The sequence below is a fragment of the Nelusetta ayraudi genome, unplaced genomic scaffold (genome assembly GCF_046127955.1).
Source record: "Nelusetta ayraudi isolate G7.1 ecotype Tasmania unplaced genomic scaffold, CSIRO-AGI_Nayr_v1 ptg000132l, whole genome shotgun sequence".
In the NCBI taxonomy this organism is placed as follows: Eukaryota; Metazoa; Chordata; class Actinopteri; order Tetraodontiformes; family Monacanthidae; genus Nelusetta; species Nelusetta ayraudi.
Genome location: NW_027466182.1, coordinates 254,462 through 275,699, shown reverse-complemented (window position 1 = coordinate 275,699; position 21,238 = coordinate 254,462). Strand labels below are relative to the sequence as shown.

General features: G+C 48.0%; 1 protein-coding gene across 7 annotated transcripts in view; it reads right to left on the bottom strand.

The window, feature by feature from the left end:
* Positions 1 to 21,238, bottom strand: part of ctnnd2a (catenin (cadherin-associated protein), delta 2a) — a 234,538-nt gene that overhangs the window by 121,992 nt on the left and 91,308 nt on the right. For all 7 annotated transcript variants that reach the window (XM_076051063.1, XM_076051069.1, XM_076051062.1 and 4 more), the window contains 3 exons: positions 7,040 to 7,074; positions 6,391 to 6,495; positions 2,920 to 3,095 (listed from right to left, as the gene is read on the bottom strand). In XM_076051063.1, coding sequence (XP_075907178.1) covers positions 2,920 to 3,095; positions 6,391 to 6,495; positions 7,040 to 7,074 — 316 coding nt within the window. The remainder of the gene's footprint in view (positions 1 to 2,919; positions 3,096 to 6,390; positions 6,496 to 7,039; positions 7,075 to 21,238) is intronic.

Below are 21,238 nucleotides of genomic sequence, written 5' to 3'. Positions count from 1 at the left end.
GTCCTCAACTCAACTTCCAGCACGACAGCAGCTGTCGATGACTTCCAACTCCTACGCTTTTTACTCTGAGTGTGTGGGCCGCATATTTAACACATCCCATATTCTATACGTCACGCAGCTTCCCCTGCACTCGAGGTCGCCTTAGGACGAAGGCAGAGTCGCAAAATTTGGACAGGCCGGCCCAACATTCGGAGTTGTTGACGGCGCGAGGCAAAGGCGCAACGCCGACTGTCTGTTTGGCGGCGGCGCAAGCGTAGAAAAGGGAAGCGCTCGCACCGATCTGAATGTCTGTGATGCCACAACACTTATTTTGCAGTTTTCTCTCTTTCTCAAGATGCGAAAAAAAATAAATAAAAATCAAGGCACTGCAAACAACGCCTGTTGAGCAAAGTATTACAGTTTGAGTGACGCCTCTCAGCGTAATCCCCATTTTTAAATAAATAAATAAATTAAAAAAAACTGACTCTAAGCCGTTATCTCCACCGCAGACTGCTCTAATATTTAGACCCGTGCAGCCATAATTGGCCACTCTCAGAATTATACGCGGGGCATAAATAACGTGCGGTAATGAAGATACAAAGAACCTTCTTCCCTCCTCGTAACTGCTCAACTCAATTTCGCGATCAAGTGCCATCAGATTTCACCCCTGAAATAAAGACGTCTGCCGAGTGATTAATGCACCGGCGTCACTTAGTCTATTTGTTCATGTACAAAAGATTATTGGAGAGAGCGAGAGCGAGAGAGAGAGAGAGGAGATTATTAAAGTGTCTATAAACGACCCAGGAGACGTCTTAAATCAAGACGCGAGCCGTTACCCAGGACGCTGTGAAACCATTAAAAATCTGCCGAGCGAGTCCCCCGTGTGATCTCCGCGAGATTGCGAAGCAATCAGGACACAAAAAGTGAGCTGGAGATCGCCGCTAATTGTTTATTTAACTCGACTGTGTCTCGCTGGCGACGGCCATTGACATGAAAAAGTGAGCTTCGATAAGGATCCCGCCACCAGGTGGACAAATGAAGAGTATCGATGACTCGCACTCGATGAGATAATGAAGGGCTGGAGGGCCTTCGCGTGCTCGGAGCCGCACCGCCTGGCCTCGCCTGGCCTGGCCTGGCCTCCTCCTCCTACTTCTTCCTCCTCTCCTCCAAGTTGGAAGACTGGGATGTTTGAGGTGCCGTGTAGCCATGCATTATTAAAGCCGGGGCCTCTCAGGGTTATAAATACGCAGCAACACGCCGGACCGTTCTCCATCACGGTCGCTCGGGCAAACTTCAAACGCACCTTTCAACCGCCACCCCCCACCATCCCAAACACACACGCGCATGCTTGCCCGCCAGCTCTCGGCGCATCCCTACTACTCGCCACCGCCACCCCACGCACGCGAAATAGCCCTCGCCTCCGCGCTGCGCAGCCGCTCCCTGGGCCCGGCGTTGGAGTTATTCGCCAAGCGACGAGCCCCGCTGACAACCACTGGCCCCATTACACTGACAAGACCCAAAACATCAGAGTCGGAGGGATGCGCGCAAACGCACAACACAAGCACGCACGCACCCTTGTGCTTCTATAGAAGGGAGATGCTGAGCAGAGAGGACAGGGGGAGAAGACGTGATGAAGGGAAAGGGGACGGAAAAACTGCAAAAGCAACGTCATTAAGTTCAAGACGAGGAGGAGAAAGACTTCTGCTCCGACCCATCGATATGTGCCAGCCTGTGCTACATTTTTTTGTCCCTGCCTTTTTCCTTATCTATTATTTATTTAAAAAAAAAAGAAAAAAAAAAGAAAAAAGAGAGAGACAGAGATGGTGGCTCTCACTAAAACAGGCTCTAAACTGGATGGAGTTTTTGTCTGCAAACAACTTGTCCTTTCTCTTCCCACTGCAGCTGTGCACAATTTGAATAAAAATCTACGCAGCAACAAGACTCAACTTTAATCTAAAGATGTGCAAGTTCTCGCAAAAATTCCCCACAAGCCTGCTACTAAAACAGAAAAAGAAAAAAGAGACTAATTTTTAATCACTGACATCGAACATTTCATCTTACTTTCACTCCGTCCATTAGCCAAAGACACTGGGGATAAATTGTAATGAATAACTGCAGCTGCTCACTTGGGTCGGCTCGTGCGTGGGCGTGTTTTTTATTTTTTTTTTTTCAACAGTGCCAGTATCTGCACACGTGCGCGCGCCGTGCGTGCACGCGTGCCTACCGATGTGACAGGGGTGCAAAAAAATGGGCAAAAACTGCGAGCATCCAAAGTCATCAGCACGCCGCTGGGGCCCCTGCATCAATTAATATCTAACTTCAATCACCGGGTTCCTAATAAACAGTCACCTGATGTGACATCTCAGCGTGCCTTTAATCAGCCTCCTCATTTTGGGCTGTGACCATCCCAGCCCGTTTCAAACTGTTTCAGTTAATTTGCTTCACCTTCAATGGACCAATATAGAACGAGCTAAGCTTATTCTAACGAAGAGCAGTCTCTCTATACACGTACGTACACACACAGAGATACAAACATAGAAATCTCACAACCCACATTGAGAGCCGACACAAAAATGTAGCTGCAGAGACTCGAATGAGATATTCATGATAAAAAACGAGGGCAGCGGGAATGAGCATCGTCGTTTGCAAAAAGAGTAAAGGACCAGCACAGGTCTTTTCAAAATACTGATTCTAAACAGTCTGTATGCTACTGGCTGCAGTAAAAAAAAAAAAAGTACACGGTATTTTTCCAACTGTAACAAAACTCTTCAGGTGAGCCAAAACTTCTGCCAGTGTCCAATATTTCAATCCTTTGAAAGGTTCATTCGACGTTCAGTTCGCTCCCCCCCCCTCGCATTTTGCCCACAGACATCACCGACTGACACCCACGTCCTCCTCATTACCGGCGGCGCGGAGAAGAGCAGAGAGTTGGCTTCCTACCTGGTTGTAGCAGTGCACGGCTCCTCCGACCTGGCCGCTGCGCTGGGGAGTCGCCGCTGCCGAGATGCTGTCGCTACGGGCGAGGGTCTGGTTGCTATGGTAGCTGGCAGAGTACTGGAGCGAAGCCTCTGGGGTGGAGTTGAGCTGCAAGGAACTCTGGGAAAGGAAAGCCGGTCCTACCGACGGAGACGGGAGACGGGAGGGAAGGCACCGGTGGTTGGTTGGTTGGTGGGTTGGTTAGTTGGGTGAGAGCGAAGAGGGAAGGGGGGGAGGGGGAGAGGGAGAGAGAGAGAGACAGAGAGAGAGAGAGAGGGAGAGGGAGAGGGAGAGAGAGAGAGAGAGAGAGAGAGGGAGAGAGGGGCATGAAGAGTAAAGATTGAGAGGCAAGGAGTGAAATCGGGGAGAGAGAGGGAGAGAGGGAAGCAATTTAGAGCAGATAGTGCAGCAGCAGCAGCAGCGCAGCACTCGGCGAGTTGGAGACGGCATGCATAATTTATTAGCAGAGGGGAAGAGAAACAGAGGAACGCAGAGAGAATGGGAGGAGGAGGGAAATGAAAAGGATGGGAAGAAGAGGAGGAAGAAAAGAGAATTTTAAAAAAGTTGGGAAAATACCTCGTGACGTGATTTGTCGACGTCGACGAAACCGAAAAGGCGAACTTTTTTTTAGACGTTATTTATTTATTTATTTATTTTTGCCTTTTCTTTTCTTTTCTTTTTTTTTGAAACGCGCGAATGAATCCCAATTCACCTCGCGCGCTGACGGCGCCATTTTTTTTCTTTTTTCTTTTTTTTTTTTTTTTAGCGCAAATTATAATATTAGCACAGCACACAACGAAATCCAAACAGAGCAGCCGTGGCGCCAAAAAGCAGCAGAGCCGGCCTCGATATTAAGCTGGCTTCGCGAGCCGGTTCTGACGGCCACGACGCCGAGGGTTTTTTTTTTCGGCTTCCTGTGTGAGAGCTGAACTGCTCACCCGCCGTCGTCAAATAGACATGTTTGCCATTCGGAGCGCGCGCTTTGTAAAACAGAATTGGGACGTCTGTCTGTCTGACTACCTGTCTGTCTGACTGCCGTGAAGCCGTTCAAATAAACTCGACAGTAAATGTCTTCCCCCGAGCTCGCTGACATCGTTCTTTCTTTCTCACCATCAATAATAAAGGCACCCTGATCATTCCGCTCCCATATCTATTTGGTTGCTCACTCTCACTCTTTCGCGCGCGCGCGCACACTCTCTCTCTCTCTCTCTTTATCCCCAGAATCCTTGCAAGTCTCTGCATTATGAAATGAGATCAACTCCTCCGCTGCCGCTGCCGCTACTCCTTCTCGCCTTCACAAAGACCTTTTTTTTTCTCCCCTAACCCTCCCCTCACTCACCCACCCACACACTCACTCACTCACCCCGGTTCCTTCTTTACTTTTTATGAATTATTAAGCGCCGCTCAGTGTTTGGCGAAACGGCAGCGAGCGACGAAGTTCATCTCCCGCTCAGTTTTATGTGTCGCCAATCTTCTGGTCCGACAAACTATGTTGCTGTGACCCTCGTTCCGGGGTGCACATCCAGTCCGGTGCCCCCTGCTGGACTCGTTAACGCACTGCTCCGTTTGGGTTGCTCTGGTGTGCCCGCCATTTCTGCACCACCTTTTTGAGTAAATGGCGCAGTAAAGCAGCAATTTTAGACTTGATTTAAGATTATATTTGAATATTTTTGTTGTTGGCGTTTTCACCACTTGTCCCAATGGGTGGCACTCCATTCAATTCAGAGCCCAGAGGAGCAAAAGGTTTTAAGAGGCAGCACTCTGCGAGCAGACAAGGTGTGAAGGACGACGCTGCCAAACACGTTCTTGACTCTCCACGTCCTCTCCCAAGACACAGGCACTCTTTCCTTGCTCTGCAAATCCCTGAGCGCGAGTGACGCACTCGTGGAGCTCCCAAGGAAAAAAAAAAAAAGAGAGAGAGAATTTCCTCCAGCGAGGAGCCAGGCTTCTGCATCACACTCTTCTGACATCTTCTGTGAGGCAGCAGTACAGAGGAACTTCAATGCGTTTCGGTTCCCAGCAGGGACGCTCGCAAGATGAGCCGGTTGATGTGGTACATTGTCTCCTACCAGCCTCGACAATGAGGTCATGGAGATAAAAGGCGGCGTGACTTCCTGGGTCTTGCGGGCTCAAGCACCTTGGACACGCCTCGACAGAACAGACAGACCAGTCGATTTCCTGGCGAGGCCGACGTGTGTTTTTCCGCGAAAGAGCCAGTAGGTGGCTGCAACCGCTCGAGACTGTAAGCAGGAGACGCACAAAGAAAGCGTCTCGAGTGTTGCAAAAAACATGCGTACGAAATGAGAAAAGAATCAACTTGCCTGAGATCCCAATTGGCACTTGTAGTCTTGTCTACCTTTTGTAATGCAAAGTGATAAGCAAATAGCCTTCTGTTTGCTAAAACGCTAAAAATTTGCTGGCGAGTTTTAAGGCATTAGCGCACCCGAACTGCGCGGGACATGACAGATGGCGGTGAGCAGGCTCGCGAGCCTTCAAGACGGGGCGAGAGACGCAAATTCGTAAAATGCCATCCGTCGCGGCGACACACTAACTGTAAAAAAAAAACAAAACAAAAAGGTCAGCAGACAATAAGCGAAATGGGGATGCAGTGATCCAAAGCCAATGACATGCGAAGAAAATGCCAAGGGCGTTAAGCAAGGCGTCAAATGAGGGCCAACCCCCGCCGCAACCGCCCACCCAGCCCCTCGGTGTGAGGGCGTTTATCATGGTTTGAAGCCTGCAGGATGAAAAACCAGCAGAAAACTCCGCACTGTCATTACTCGGCCCCGGTCACGTGTCGTTTCCCTCGACTGCCGCCTGCTTTTCGCGTAAGGGCAATGAGATATTTAAGCACCCGTAAAGTCATTAGATCACATCGAGTCCTTTGAAATGCTCTCGCACCTCCGCGTGACCGCAGCTGCACTTTATTTCCGTGACGTCGCCGATGTTCACTTCTTTAAGAACAATTTTCGTAGCTTCTCCCCCCCCACGCAGACACAAATTAACGAGTGCCGCTAATAATCCAAGTGTGCTATGACCTTGCAAACACGTTCCGCATTGGTATTCCTCGCCGGGTGCTACTCCGTTGACACGAATTAACGGGGGAAAAAAAGCGAACCTGCTGTTTTAACAGCCACTCTCCTCTGAGGCAGGGAACGGCCTAATTGGGCTTTTAAGAGTATTTTCTCTCCGCTCCTAAAATATTTACCAGCGCGCTCCCTAATTGTCTGGGTTTTCTGAATACTTTCGATATAGATTTATGCCTTGCAGTATCTTCGCTGAAACAGGCTTTGTGGCACGTGCTCTTCATTTTGTTTCAATGTGTGCTTTAAAGAAACTATTATCACAGTTGGGGAGGGCAGTTGAAAGAATGAAAGAAAGATGGAAATGATTCGTTTTGAATGCGGTGAAATGGAACGCCGCGAGTTCACTCACGTTCTCCGCTGTCCAGTATTCCCGATTCCTGGAGGGAGCGGATGCAGGAATCCACCAGCTCCAAGCCGGTGGTCAACTCGTCTTCAATGTCCTTTTGTCCGTCCGCTGGAAAGGCAAAGAGAAATTTCAAGGTTATAGAATCCCAGCCTTGGGCTCGATGGCCTGGCATAAATTTCAGAGATTTAAGACACTCAGATGCAGAAAAGTACTCAAAATTAGGGTTCGGCGCTGCAGGACACGCACTGAAATACTCTGAAATTTAAAATAGTCTTGGTCTGAGCAATAACCCATTGTTGTTTTAATATGTCTCGGTGTATCTCTGCGTTTACACTCATCTCCAAATCATATCAGGCAGAGCGAACAAGCACGTCTGCCCATACATTAGTGGGTTTCCAAATGTTTCTCGACAGACGATTTCCCTGCTGTGTCACTGGTGACACAAATTAAAAGCAGGCTTTGTCTGAAGAAAAAAAAATTTAAATAAATATTAATAATAATCCCTGGATTTAAGGCGCGGCGCAGATGCGCAACCAAGAAGCCCCTTGTCAGAGCGAAGAAGGTTTCCATTTAACGAAGACGGAAAGACACACAAAACCAATTGTTACGTGTGTAATAACATGCGTTCCCATGTGTGCGTGTGTGTTTTTACCTTGGGCGTTCCAGCGAAACTGCTCATCCGTCGAACTGCAAAAGAGCAGAGCAATTAATTCAGGGATTATTCTGAGGGACCAGTGTGTACAGAGCAGAGGAGGCATTCAATCACAGCGGTGAACTGACAGTAGTTCCACCGCTACTGCCCAGAGTGTCAGTCAACCACTCGTGGGTTTCGATTCAGTCAACGTCAGAATTGGATAAATGATCAGCATTGTGCATTTAGGACTGTGCAGAGTCGAAAACAAACAAATAAAAAGGTTCGCATTCCTTCTCCGCCCTCCGTCTGAGCGACTATTTATCAGCCGCTGATATCGAAGAGCTTTAGGAAAAGCAGGGAAGAGGAGAAGCCACAGGAAGGTGGGAGGAAACCGACGGGCGGAAAGAGAGAAGGCCGGAGACGCACATCGAGCCGCGCGCTGCCTGATCAATGCAGACATAGGCAGACTCGGAGACAAATATAGACTCTTTCATCAGACTTCATCTCCGTCATTAGACCTGCTGTCAGGCCTCGCCGGAGTGTGTCTGCGACCTCACGTTGACACCGTTTGGTATTCCACGCAGCCACCTGCCTAATTGCAAGACTGAAGGTGTGTGTGTGTGTGTGTGTGGGCTTTTGCCACTTGGGTGTCGTCCCAATTGTGCCTAATGTGCCCTGAGGCGTGTGCATGTTTGCTGAAGGACACTGGAGGAACTAGTGAATATATTTACATGTGTTTTAAACCATTTATTAATAAGAGTTGTTGTTTTTTTTGTAATATTTGACTGCCAACATTGACTGTTTTGGTGTTTTGAGGACTTTGATTCTAGACACAATTTCCTGAGCACACTTGCACGCAGTGGTAAGTGCTCTGTCATGGAACTGGATATCAGGAACACCCTTAACATAAGAACTGAATATAATAATAAAAAAAAAAACTTTCGGCCAAAGCATAAAGGTACGCTATTAAATTACAATAAATCAAAAAGTGCTCACACCCTAGAAATCATCAACTCAAAAATCAACCAAGAAATTCAGATGGATCCCTTTAGGGCTGAGACAAATTAAGCAAAGACATTTAAAAACACCCAGAATTTCTTCATGGTCCATATCAAAGGTAAAACTTATTTGATTGCAAATGAATATAATCCGTCACTGGGCTGCCCACTCAGAGGTAGCAGGGACAAGGAAACTCCTTGGACAAGGAGTTGGAAAAGTTAAGATGGAAAGTGAAAATAATACGCACGTAGGATAGTATAGAGTGATAAGTAATCCAAGTAATTTCCGTGATGTGCACACACCTGCCTGGGTTCGTGACAAAATGTTTCCGTCAAACTTTGCCTCACAGTCCCAAAAGCGCGCTCAAGTCGGAGCGTTGACGTATTGATTTTCTCCTTTTGACCTGATCATAATAGCAAGTAGGTGTACAGCAATGACTGCAAGCGGTAAAAAGAAAAAAGAAAAAAAAGTTGAAGTTGGAAAGGTTTGGCTTCGCTGCCATTACTCGCACTACTTTTCCAGACTCGCCAACACGAGCAATGATACCCATCGAGCAGAACAAGAGGGAGAAACTTTGCCCTTTAAGCTCTGGCAGCGAATTCAGCAGCAGCCGACAGTTGGAAGACTTTAAAAGATTAAGCTTACATAAAGGAAAAGAAAAAACGATTCACTTAGATATTCAAGGAGGCTGACAAACAAGACAGAAGACGCTGAATAAAACAAAGTCACCATTATTCCATCGCCCCGTCATCCCGTCTCCACATCCAGAGCGCCGCTCTTGAACGCACCGTTCATTAAATTCACCGCATCACCCGGCAGCTCGCTCCCAGGTTAAATCAACGTTCGGCGTCCTCGGCTGTTGTGCATAAAAATAAATAAATAAATAAATAAATAAAAATCTCTTATTCATGCCAGCCCATTCTACTTAGCAATGCAAACATATATCCCTGACAAGAAATCTATGTAAATTATTTAGATTTGCTTTCATATGTGCGCGATTCATCTTTGACGGCCGTCCTCTCAGGGATGCCGACTTGTACTTAGAGTCAAATTAATGTGTTCGCAAGCAGGGGTGTAAACAAGCCCGGGCATACACGCTAACGTTTTTTTTCCCCAAAAAAAAGAAAAAAAATTCTCGGAAAAAAACATACAACTCAAGAGTCTTTGAATGCAGAGCAGGGAGAGGAAACCGGCGGCAACATCCGAAAAACATGTAAAAAAAAAAAAAAAACAAAAAAAAACAACACTCCGCTGAGGAAGTTTACCAGGCTGACGCCGGAGCTTCACTTTATCCGTCGCATAAACATGCGATTAAGTTGGGGCGTTGAGCCGTCGCAAGACAGGAATCCCAGCAGCCTGTCTGAGTGATGAGCTGTCAGCTTGGACCAGGGGGCTCCTCCACAAGAGCGCCTGCAGTTACTGATAGTGGTGGCGCCGCAGAGCATCATCACCATCATCATCGTCGTCATCGTCGCGCTCAGCTCGTCGGGCAAGTGCGGCGTCTACGCGACGTCATGTTGAAATCAGGGATGTATCATTGTATTATAAGAACTGGATACCGGACTGGCAATATGGCAGCGTGCTGATTTTTCCTAGTGGCCGCTCGAGGCACTGCAGCAAAAAACAATCCAATGGGTTGAAACGCAGGGCAGACGCAGCCGGGCAAGAAAATCCACATTTTCACCGGTGAGATTTAGAAGGTTTTTTTTTCAACTGTGATTTGATGAGAGGAGCAACACGCAGAGGGCTTGACGCAGAACTCTGGGAAGCTAATACAGCAACATGAAAAGTGGAAAGGGTGATTTTGCAACCACCCCGCGGAGAGGAAAAAGAGAATAAAGTGAAATTACCAAAACCGAAATGGACTTCCTTGTTATTTTCACAGCTTTCAGCTTGACTTGTTTTCAAAATCCAGGACAAGACCAACACACAGGGATATGAACGGATTAAAAGATTCTGAAGGTGTACTGTCAAATCCAACTCTTATTCTATTATTAGCAAAAAAAACAAAACAAAAAGGCGACACACACACACACACACACACACACACACACACACACACACACACACACACACACACACACACACACACACACACACACACACACACACAGGATCGCGAGGTCTGATTTCAGCTGGATGTCTCACCGGTGACCTTTAACTCAAATCACCCCAGCCTGGCCAGCGCACCTTTTCATGAGACGGTGAGTAACGTTTGCGTCACACGGTCCCTTAAATTTTGCATGAGGCGGCTGGATTCGACAACACCAGGAACTTCAAAAAGGAGAAGGAAAAGTTGCAAGGGTTGTATCAGCCCGGGCAGAAGCCTATTTACTCTCACCTGCCACTTGGGGTGAAAAAAAAAGGAAAAAAAAGAAAAGAAGAAAATGCAAGGGCAAAGTGATTCACAGAGGAGAGCTGAAATTAACGATTCCGGGACCAGAAGAATTAAACGGAGCTAAAGGCCGCAGCCTTTCGACAGCGCCGGCGCTTCCTGAACAAGAAGTTCAGCAGCGCGATCATTTTGGCAAACGCCCTCTGAGAGAACTCACCTCTGTGGAGACTGGTGGCTCACTCTGAGTGCTGTAATTTTTCATGACAAAAGAAAGGATGCACTGCAAACAAACACCGCCGGCCCTCCGACACAAAGGCCGCCCGCACAAACCTGCAATTTACGCAGCCGTGCATTACCCTTATTCTCACATGTGTGAATGCACTACCCCCCCAAAAAATAGTATTTTTTTCCCTTTTTTTTGTTGCAGTGTCAGTAGCACCTGCTGGCTTTACATTTTTTTTTTAGCAGCTGAACATCTGGCGCGCGCGTCTAAATCACCACCGCTATTATGGGCGTTATGATAGGCGCGCTATCGCGGTTTTGCACCGGCGCAGACAATGACAGAACAGCCCCCATGCATAATTCACCAGGGGACGGGTCGGCCTGACACAAGGTGCGGCCCCTGTATCATTGCGGCGCACGCGGACGCCGGCCGTAAAATATTTATTCTCATCTAACAAGGCCGCCGCAGCGAAGACGGCCGTGACATGTTATTCAGCCGCAGATTAAAACTGCCACCGCGCGCGCAGACAGAGCGGCGCGCGGATAGCGGTTTCATCCCCTCCGAGGTATTAAAACACCAGGAAGTCAGCCAGTGACTTACCTCAAATCCTGATTTCAAAAGCAGCGACAAGACGCTTCCATGATTTCAATTTTTTATTTATTTTTTTTTTTTCTTGGTAATTCGCATGCTTATCGCAGCAGTTGCTGCAGCTCCCTGCGAGCCGAGAGAGGGGAAAAAAAACAAAAAAAAGTCTAAAGCAAACATCACCAGCGAAGGAGGCGTTGCTGTGGAGGCTTCGCACGACCTTGAGGGGTTCAAAAGTTCCCTGCCTGCACAATTCCTGGGCAGCTCGACAATAGTTGCGGTTGAACTTTAAATAAAGTTTGACGGTCTGAGCTGCGGCCCCCGTGGACGCCTCCGTTTGAAATCATTAATGTCAGAATGTCATTCGATCGCTATAATGGAGCTTTACACACCGGGTGCAGTCATACAAGCACTGACTGGGTTTGAGTGAGTATTTTTACTAGTGAGAAATGTGACGCAGGAAAAAAGGGCTGTTCAATTTTGTTTCCCCAGAAGAGGCAAAAAATGTTTTCAACCAATCACAACAGTTATTTTATCAATTATAGACTTTGTTGCGCGGCGGCCTTGAGCAACATTTTTGATTCTCATCATTTTGGCCAATCAGAGACCAAGCCATTCCTCAATATCATTGCCAACGCATCAACAGATAAAAATGCTGCCCCTTTGAGTTGCTGCAGGTCCATCAGCGTTTTTCACATTGTAACAGGAGGAGTTGCTGCTGCTGCTTAAAAGAAAAAAAGAAAAAAAAAGTGCAATGCATCCGTCACTGCCGTTAAAAAATACAATTGCAATAAAGTAAAAGATGCGATGTGGGAAAAGTTCCATTACTCTGCGCGATGGAACACTTGCATAACTTTTTTTTTCGCTCCCAAAAAAAAAGACTTAACATTTTTCTCTGTTCCCATTCCCAATCTCAACAAATACAATATGAAGGAAGGAGGTAAATTCTCCTCCTGGGGTGTTCGTGAGGAAAGCAAGTCAGCTGTGTTGGGCTCGCCTGCTTCGTCAGGTGCAATCCTCAGCTGCTGGTTTTACTGTGGCGAAGAGTCAAACCTGGCGAGTCTCTGCGATGCACACGCGCGCGCGGCACGACTTGAGGGGCAGCGGCCGAACGTCTTAGAGTTTCAGCGGGTGGAGGGAGTCGCTGGTTTAAATCACTCATCCTCAGGTGGATAATCTAACCACAGTGATTTAGTGGGTGTCGCCGAGTCACTCTCAGCAGCTTCCACTCCAACAGAGATGTGGTGTGTGTGTGTGTGTGTGTGTGTGTGGATATATACCAACTGAATGTGGGAGCCGGTCGGCGAAATGTTTTACTGATCCAATACCGAGAGAAAAAGCATTTCCAAAAATTCTTCTTACCTCAGCTAACAGCTGCAGGAGACGGCTCTCTCAGAACGCTGCCCCCCGTCTGTTGAGGGGCGTTACTGCACGGCAAAGGAAACGCGATCGCAAAGTGTGATCCTATCTACTCTTTGATGGAAAGGGGGGGCAAGTATCAATCCCATCCCACTCGCATCGACGCGATATGACAGCGGCGGATCGTCACCGTCGATGAACGGCCCCGATAAACACGCCTCGACAGTTTCCTGTTGCCGCTTATCCTGCAGGAAGAGGGACGGACGAGTCGCCGGTTCTTCGCAGGGCCAAGCAGAGAGACAAGCAGCCATTCGCGGTCGCACTCGCACCAACACACAATTAAGAGTTGCCATCTCTCCCTCTCTCTCCCTCTCTCACACACACACTCACACAGACGCGCAATATAGGAACTGTCACAGCTTGACAGCGTGATCAACATAGTGACTAATCAGGAGCTTCACACCGTCAATATTCATTATTCCCACTTGTAGTAACTTGCGAACTCCGCCGTCCCCCCCCCCCGCCCCACTATATTTCCAAGATTCCCATACAGCGGCTGACTCACTATTTGCTTTCATTTAAAGTCGCCGCGCCAAGTGGCAACATTGTGCGCCCCTTCACAATGGAGCTGCTCCTGGGACGCAATTAATGTAATCGCCCTCTTTATAATGGCGCTCACCCCATTAATTACCACGCAGGCATTCACGTCATGTCCGGTGAAAAATTGCCGGGATACGGTCCATGCAAATGCACCCCGGCAGGCATATCATTCATCTGTCCCTCATTTTGCCTGTCTAATTACCGCCGTGGCACATATGGGATAGCTGACAACCGACCTCCCGCAGGAGGGCGGCGTGTCTTCTTAAGGGCCAAAACCAAGCGCGCCTTTGGCCCATTAGTCACATGGACAGGGCAAAGGGTGCGCGAGACAATAATGCAAGGTCGCGTGATGAGCTGAAACCGGGGGTTGGACCAATGGGAGAGGACCTCGCCTTGCCCCCCCCCCCACACTGTGGCTAATTTGTTTAGAAATTGTTATCAGCAATACAGTTTCTCATTCAGTTAATATTTCTTCTTTTGAATAACCTGAAAGCTTTTGTGCTGTGATAAACATTTTCTCGCTGCTGTTAGTATCATAAACCTGTCCAAATCTTATTATTTTGTCTTTAAAATGTGTAGAACATTATAAACAAGCTGAGTAATGCAATACAGCCGTATGCAATATAGACTCATGCCACTATGATTATATTATTTTAAAACAGAGCCTCTGATCTTCTGTGGATACGACATTCATTTTCTTTTACAGGAATTGGTTACAAGTTTGCGTTAGGCAAAGGCGAGGGACATGTCATTGTCCCCACAGCCTCGTCGACTAATAATCGCACTGATGGCTTTTATTTAAGGTTTCATACGTACTTTCCACCAGCACAGTGGGGCAGCAGTTAACACTGTCGCACTCGCAGCAAAAGGTCGCAGGTCTGTTGGCAGTGAGGAGCACGCTAGGATAAAACAGAGACACGACCAGGGTTGTAGCCCTGGCCTTTGCTTGATGCATGAATGAATGGCCATACTTTCCATACAGTGGTGGGAACATCACGGTGCCTGGCAGTCACGCGCATTTTCCCAGCGGATTCGGTCCAACATACCTAACTCTGCACTGCTGCTCCAAAAGAGCTCGGTTTACCTTATCGGTGATTAAAAAACAGGCCATGTTGGTTTTACAATCGGCTCCCCGGACGCCGTCTGACTCAGTGGGTTACAATGCAAACAAAATCGATTTGGAGGCATTAAAAGCAGACAATTAAAAAAAATTTAAAAAAGTAGCGATGAAAAGTGTAATCACGCCATCCCAGTTATGGCTCCTGGGAGAAATCTGCCCCCACTTCCAGAACCCCTCATAAACCCATGGGGAAATAAACTTGCCGGCTTTATTGTGTTATTCTAAAACCTCTACAAAGCCTTTTGTTCAATCCCGAAGCTTAACGTGGCCTAACCGCAGTGCGGTGCGCCACTCAAAGTTCCGATGGATAATCCAATCAATCACTTGTACTTTCTTTGTGCTCCCTTTAAAAAACGCCCCACGCCGTCTGCGCTCACCGAAGCAGCACGAGTGGCGACGCCGACAAAGAGGAAAAAAAAAAAAAGGCTTGGAGTCCAAACAGACGGTCTCTGTCTCTTCTGTCAATTTTTTGTTCCTCTTTATACTCTTGGCACATATTAATGACAAACCGTTGGCGAGCTTTACAAAGTGAAAGCGAAGAAGTCGGGTTTGTTTAAAAGATGGTAACCTGGCACTGAGGTGCACTGATTGATGCGCGCGCGTACACACCTCCAGGCAATGTTGCCTCTGGCCTAGAGCTATAGTGCCCCTTGAGGGTTTGCCCTCAACACACAAGACACAAAATTGACGCGACAAGCTGAGTCACAACAGCACAAAATCAGTATGAGGAAAGTAAATACAAAATTTGTCAATAGGTTAATGCAATTTTGTTAGCACAAAATTTGAAGAGGAGAGGCCCTTCAAGAGATCATTGGACAGCCAATAGGAGAGGTCGGTCAATATTGAAAAGGACCAATCAGATTTCTTCACAATCGCTGAGGACAGCTGGCGACAACACAGCGCTCCCTACTGGTCGCTTCTTGCGCCATCAATCTGACCGACCTTGACGTATTCCAACCATCATAGCCCAAAACCTTCGCAGTTCCGCAGCTTTGCGAGGTGACGCTGCCCCTACAAAAACACCGGTCAACGGTTTTCTTTCCTTCATTGTCTATTTAAATTACGCAGCTTATTGGATTTCAGGGAAACAAATTTCGCACTTCCACCAAACCAATTTCGGCAGCGCACGGCGCTGGCTAGCTTCCACACACACACACACACACACACACACACACACACACACACACACACACACACACACACACACACACACACACACACACACACACACACACGATGTCCTTTAGTTACTCCTCTCTGACGCAGCGGAGCGTCTCCTCTCCTCCTTCCTGACTCAGACTTTTCCGCGTCTGCGCGCAGATTGCCTTTGAAGGAAAAAGTGCTCAGTGGGGAGACAGCAGTGGCAGAATCCCACAAAGGGTGTTTGCATATACACCAAATGGCTTTCAGCAGTGATTTGCGAGCGCCGGTTTCTCAGCAGATGCTGCTTAGTGGAGAAATTAGCGGTGCAGCCCGGCTCTGCTTCGAGAATTCCGAAGCAGAGTTAGTTGACCTTGCAGCGGTGACGCGACCTCTACCTGACAAACTCATGGATGTATTATAAGAACTGGATACCGGACTGGCAATATGGAGGGGCGCAGATTTTTCCCCAGTGGCCACTCAAGGTACTGCAGCAAAAATATCCTAAGGGCCCAAAAAGCAATTTTCCCAAAGACCGCAATACAAAAATAAACGTGTTTAAAACGGCTAACAGGGTGACTGGGACATGAAATGCAATTCATAGCAAATATCAAATGTATTTTTTTGGCTAACCACCCAGATCCCCTCCCAGAAATATTCTGGTTCCTACAACCAGCTTTGCTCACCTGTTTGTGGTTGAGCGACTTAACGGGCCCTAAAAATAGAAGCAGTGGCATTGTGTCTATTTTTTTTAAAATTTTATTTATTTTTGTATGTCATGCATCTCAACTGCCATCACCATGTTTCCCGCCGTGGCTGCACTGAATTACAGTTGGCACTTTTGAACCGGCTTATTTTAATCCCGTTAAATGGAAACCTTTTCGCAGCTAACACCGCTCGTACCGTCGCCGCACACGCCGCTCAAACATGGGGTAAAATGTGTGCCTACAAGGCGGGCAGACAGGCGTCGCCGTGCGCGACCCCTGCACGCAGACACAAACACTCACACACACACCCGCTGCGTAATGAAAGAAGCATGAAAGCCTTTTAAAACTGAAAGGTCAGCAAAGGATCTTCCAGATTATCTCTAAATGGATGAATGCACACATTTTTAAAAACTGATTTCTGGAAAATTGACAAGAAAACACAATAGACTGTAATAAAAATGAGGGGAAAAAATATATAATTTAATTAAAAAAACAACAGATTATGTAAATAAAATAACATTTTAAACAAGCATTGGAGCAAACAACAGTTCAGTAAATAAAATGGACGTAATGGGCTCGGCACATTAATGACACAAATGTGTGCCGTGACCTGAAATTATACCGGTCTGCTGGGCCAATCATCTTGCGGGCAAACACAAAGCGCGTCACATTTGCATTTTTTATTGCAACGGAGGCACCGTGGCCGAGTTGCCGCACTCTTCAGAGAGCGTGGGAGTAATGTGGGTAAACACGCAAGCAAACAAACCACGCGCACACACGCCCGCCCGCCCGCAAAATATTGTCACGTGGGGGATGCGGTTGCTAATGACTAAGCGGGGTGAAAAATGAAGGGAGCAGGTAGCATGTTTTCAAACGGCCGCGAGGGTGGGAAGGGTTCCATTGGAGCAGCTCAGGGGAGGTATTACCTTCCACTGCATTTTGCTAATAAGCTCATTTCTCATCCGTCTCTCGGAGGCCCTGTTCGTTCTCTCCCCGCATTCTCTTCCCATGCCAGCGATTGGCCTCTTTCTTGTTTTGTCTTTATTTTATCATCCGAACTGGGGTCTGTGTTCGGTCTCAGCGCTCCTCTCTCAGTTCTCCTTTGCTATCGTGCGCGCTCTCTGTGTGCGTTGCCCCCCTCGCCGCTGTTGCCTCTCTGGCATGGCTCGGCCCCGTTCTTATCTATTCCCACCACTATCTGGTGTCGGGGGAAGATAAGCATGCATTTGCATGTTTAATGAACCAAACACCCGCGGTTCGCCCTCGGCGCGGGGTGCACGTGCGCGCCCGCTCGCACGCACGCGCGCACCTACTACCGGCCCCTGCAGGCCTCCGTCTCCTTGTCTGTGACATGGAGTCACCAGCTGTTGGCAACCACCGTAGAAAACACGGCCAATACATGACAGCTGGCAGGCACAGAACTCATTTGAACCTGGCGCGTTGGTTAACAATAAGAGGGTATGGCATCTTCTTCAAAGAGGGAACAAAATCGTAATGTTGCGTGATAATTTCACTTTAACTTCTACGATATTGACACGGGGGGGGGGGGGGGGGGGTGGAGGATCTCTGAGAAAGCGTGCATTCAGAGTTTGAAAAAAGACTTTCACCCTTGGCACATAGAGAGCTACCGTTTTGCAGTAATGGCAACAACAAATGTCCAGATTCTTTCTTGCATCCTCAACCACAAAGGCTGCGTTCAGACTGCAGAGTGTCCACATGGGATCTGGCTCTGTCCAGACTGGGCCACATTAATGACCCATCTGACAGGTTGCTGTAGCAACGACGTCGGCTCGGAGGCGTCCAGTCCGTGTAGTCTGTGACGTCATATAATTGCAACAGCGGCCCTTGCTGCGATAAATGCCCTGGAGCATGGACTGAGCATGCAATGAGTTTCCTCCACTGTCCGGGGACCCGGTGTTTTCTACGGCTTCCGTCTGCACTATTACGTTACAGCTGCGCACCTGGAATGGCGGTCTCTGGTGTGGCGCATTGGGTCTTGCGTCGCGTAGTCGTGACGTCACGGACAGTCAGAGCCCATCGGTGAGTTTGGGGCTGTTCACACTGAGACGCATCTGTCCAAATGGCATTTGAAACTACCTCCCGAAGGTGGTTTCAATCCGTTTTGCAAAAATCGGATCTCGTGCGATTTGTGACTGTTCCGGCTACAAAAGAGCCATTCGGTTTCAATCTGGATGGGCTAAAAATTGGAATTTGACTGGCAGTCTGAATGCGGGTAAAATGTTTTAATACCAGTTGAAAACTCACACCTGGACAGAAGTGACACACAATGTATCAAGACTTGGCCAAATTCAATGACATGTTGTTGAAAGCTAAAATTCTTGCAATATTGAAAGATAAAATATTTGCCGGTAATGTGTTTCTACCTGCTCCACTTTTTTTTTTTTAGGTACTGGCCCTTTGTGACGTCACAAGGGGCATCCATAGCTCTCCATTTATGTCATGTTGTTGTGCTGCTCCAACATAGCCTGGGACAAAGAGTGTGCGACACAGAGCAGCCTGTTACAAGAGCCAGAGTTGTCAAATCCTTCCTCATTTCGTTTCAAGCCGGTGCAAAGTGAGCCCTCGGCTGAGGGCAAACCATCTACCGTCTTCACTCTGAAGAGACCCGGCGACGAATTAAGTGAACAGGCACGTTGCAGGCTGTGGATATACTCGGTATAAATTGGTCGTACTTGACTTTAAGTGTCCCCCGAACAGCAATCAATCCCTAAATCCCCGCCTGCTCTTCAAAGCTGCTTTGTCTCTGACCTCTGGCTCCGCAACTGAGCCGAGCCGGCATAAATGTTTCAATCAGCAACATCGATAAACATCGGATTCCGATATGCACGCGTATATATATATATATATATATATATATATATTTTGGAGCATGAACTCACTTCATCCCGAGGGGGATCAGAGACCTTAGCAATGTTTTGTAAGGAAAACGCCCGGCGCTAAGTACGCGGCTTTCTTGGCGCAAAGTAAATCGTGCATTTGGCACGTGGCGGGTGGCGGGCGAGTCATAATTCCAGGGCGGAGACAGATAGATGGGGGCCGGAGATGGAACAACAGAGGGAGAAAATAAAAGGCAGAGAGAAGAGATGGAAAGTGGGGATGACAGCAGCGTGAGAGATGTCGCCGCCTGCCACCATTTTTCTCCTCTCCTCTTGGAAATGCATCATCAGTCATTAGGGGAGGGGCAGGGGTTGGTGGGTGGAGGGGGAGTTATGAATCTGCCGCATCATCGCTCAGGCTGATGCGCAGATTCACACACACACACACACACACACACACACTGATGGGCCCGAAAGCACAATGTGTGTTTTAAGGTATAACGCGGCGCACTGTGATTTGACTTCTCTCCCTCTCGGCCGGTTGTTTTTTATTCCGCTGAGCTCACAAAGCCACCGGCTAATGGTGTGATGGATCCCTCTATTATACGCCAATGCGCGGGGACAAGAGTTGCGAAAAAGTGAGATAAGGGGACGTAATTGCGGAGTGTTCCGGCCTGGCCCAAAAAAGAAAAGCGGAGGGCGTTTAGGGGATAAAAAGAGAGCAAAAGAGAAAATGAAAACTGCACGATGAGCTCGAAGAGGTCCATGCAACTGACGGATGGTCCGAGTCGTACTTAAAGTTCCCACGTTCTTCCCTTTTCTCACCGGACTAAAAGTAGAACGCCCTTACAATATTGAATATCCAAGAAAAAAGATTTGATCTACACACTTCAGCATATTTTGCCACCAGTTCATCAGCCCAGCTATAATTAAAATGCTGATGCTGATGTTTGAGTGTCCCACATGTTTGTACGGGGACAATTAAAGGCAACAGAGAGACGTCGGGGCCCTTTGTGACATCAGAGAAGGGTCATTTTACAGAGCCGTGTCCGAGGCAAAGGAAAGCAGAGGCTGGACTCCTCTGGGGAGTTCACCGGCAGGCACAAAACATTAGTTATGTCACTTTTGCAAAACAAAGGACCGCCTAAAGTTTTGGTTTGCATAAACGCCACTGCGACTTGGGGAAATTTCCAGCAGCAGCACGGCTTCAAACTCCTTTGACTCCCTGATTCCGAAGATGGGAACAATAGGGGAAGGGAGAACAGAAGCCATCAAAGAAAAGTGATCAAAAGAAAATTGGGAGTCAAAATTGGATTAAATTTACAACGGCGGCGGCGGCGAGAATGGGGAGAGCGAACAAAAAAAGAGGGAGGGGGGGATCACAGCGAGGCAGACAAAGCGAAATTCGGAGACAGACGAGCTCGAGCTCAAGCTAGGGGATTTTTTTTGTTGGAAATTTTCTGGCATCCGCTGTGTTAGTCTGGGGGTAAATCACTCCGCTGTGATCTCCTCGACTGAAGTGTATGAGAAGTCGTTCTCCTTCTCTCCGGAGAAAAGGGAGGTCAAGGAAACGTGGTGGTACCTCCGCAGGCGTGTCTTTAGCGTCGGCGGCGCCGCCCCCTGCTGGTGGCCGACTCAACGTTGCGGCTTAATTTGGACAAAATGGTCCCGCACCGATCGTCCCAGAGACCCAAAGAGGGGCCGGCAAAGTGACTTGCTGCTTTCCTTCCTTCCTCTCACAGAGAGAGAGAGAGAGAGAGAGAGAGAGAGAGAGAGAGAGAGAGAGAGAGATATCTTACCTCGGTCTGACCTAGCCATGAGCTCTCCGGGGCTGTTGTGTTAACTCGGAAAAACAACACTATCAGAAATCTGTTACCGCCTCAGGACACAGACTTGATTTTTTTTTTTCTCACGCTCTTCACCTCCGTCTTGCAAGCACACACACACACACACACACACACACACACACACACACACACACACACACACACACACACACACACCTGTGCAACTGTGATTGCGCTTCACACCACCCAACCTGCTAACGCCACATTGCGGCGTGTATTGTAGGTGAGAAAAAAAAAGAAAAAGAAAAGTTTCTTCCCTGCCTGCATCAGTTTTCATTTTCCAAATGGGCGGTGGTGGTGGTGGTGGTTCGGAAAGAACGGGGCGGTGACGTAAAAATCTCGTGAAGCTCATAGGGCACATTAAGAAAAGAAAATGTGGTAACTGCATAACTCGAAACAACTTCCCGTCATTCGGAACTAGGTTTTTACTGTGTACGATGGCTCGCGGCGGGTTTTCAGCCGTTT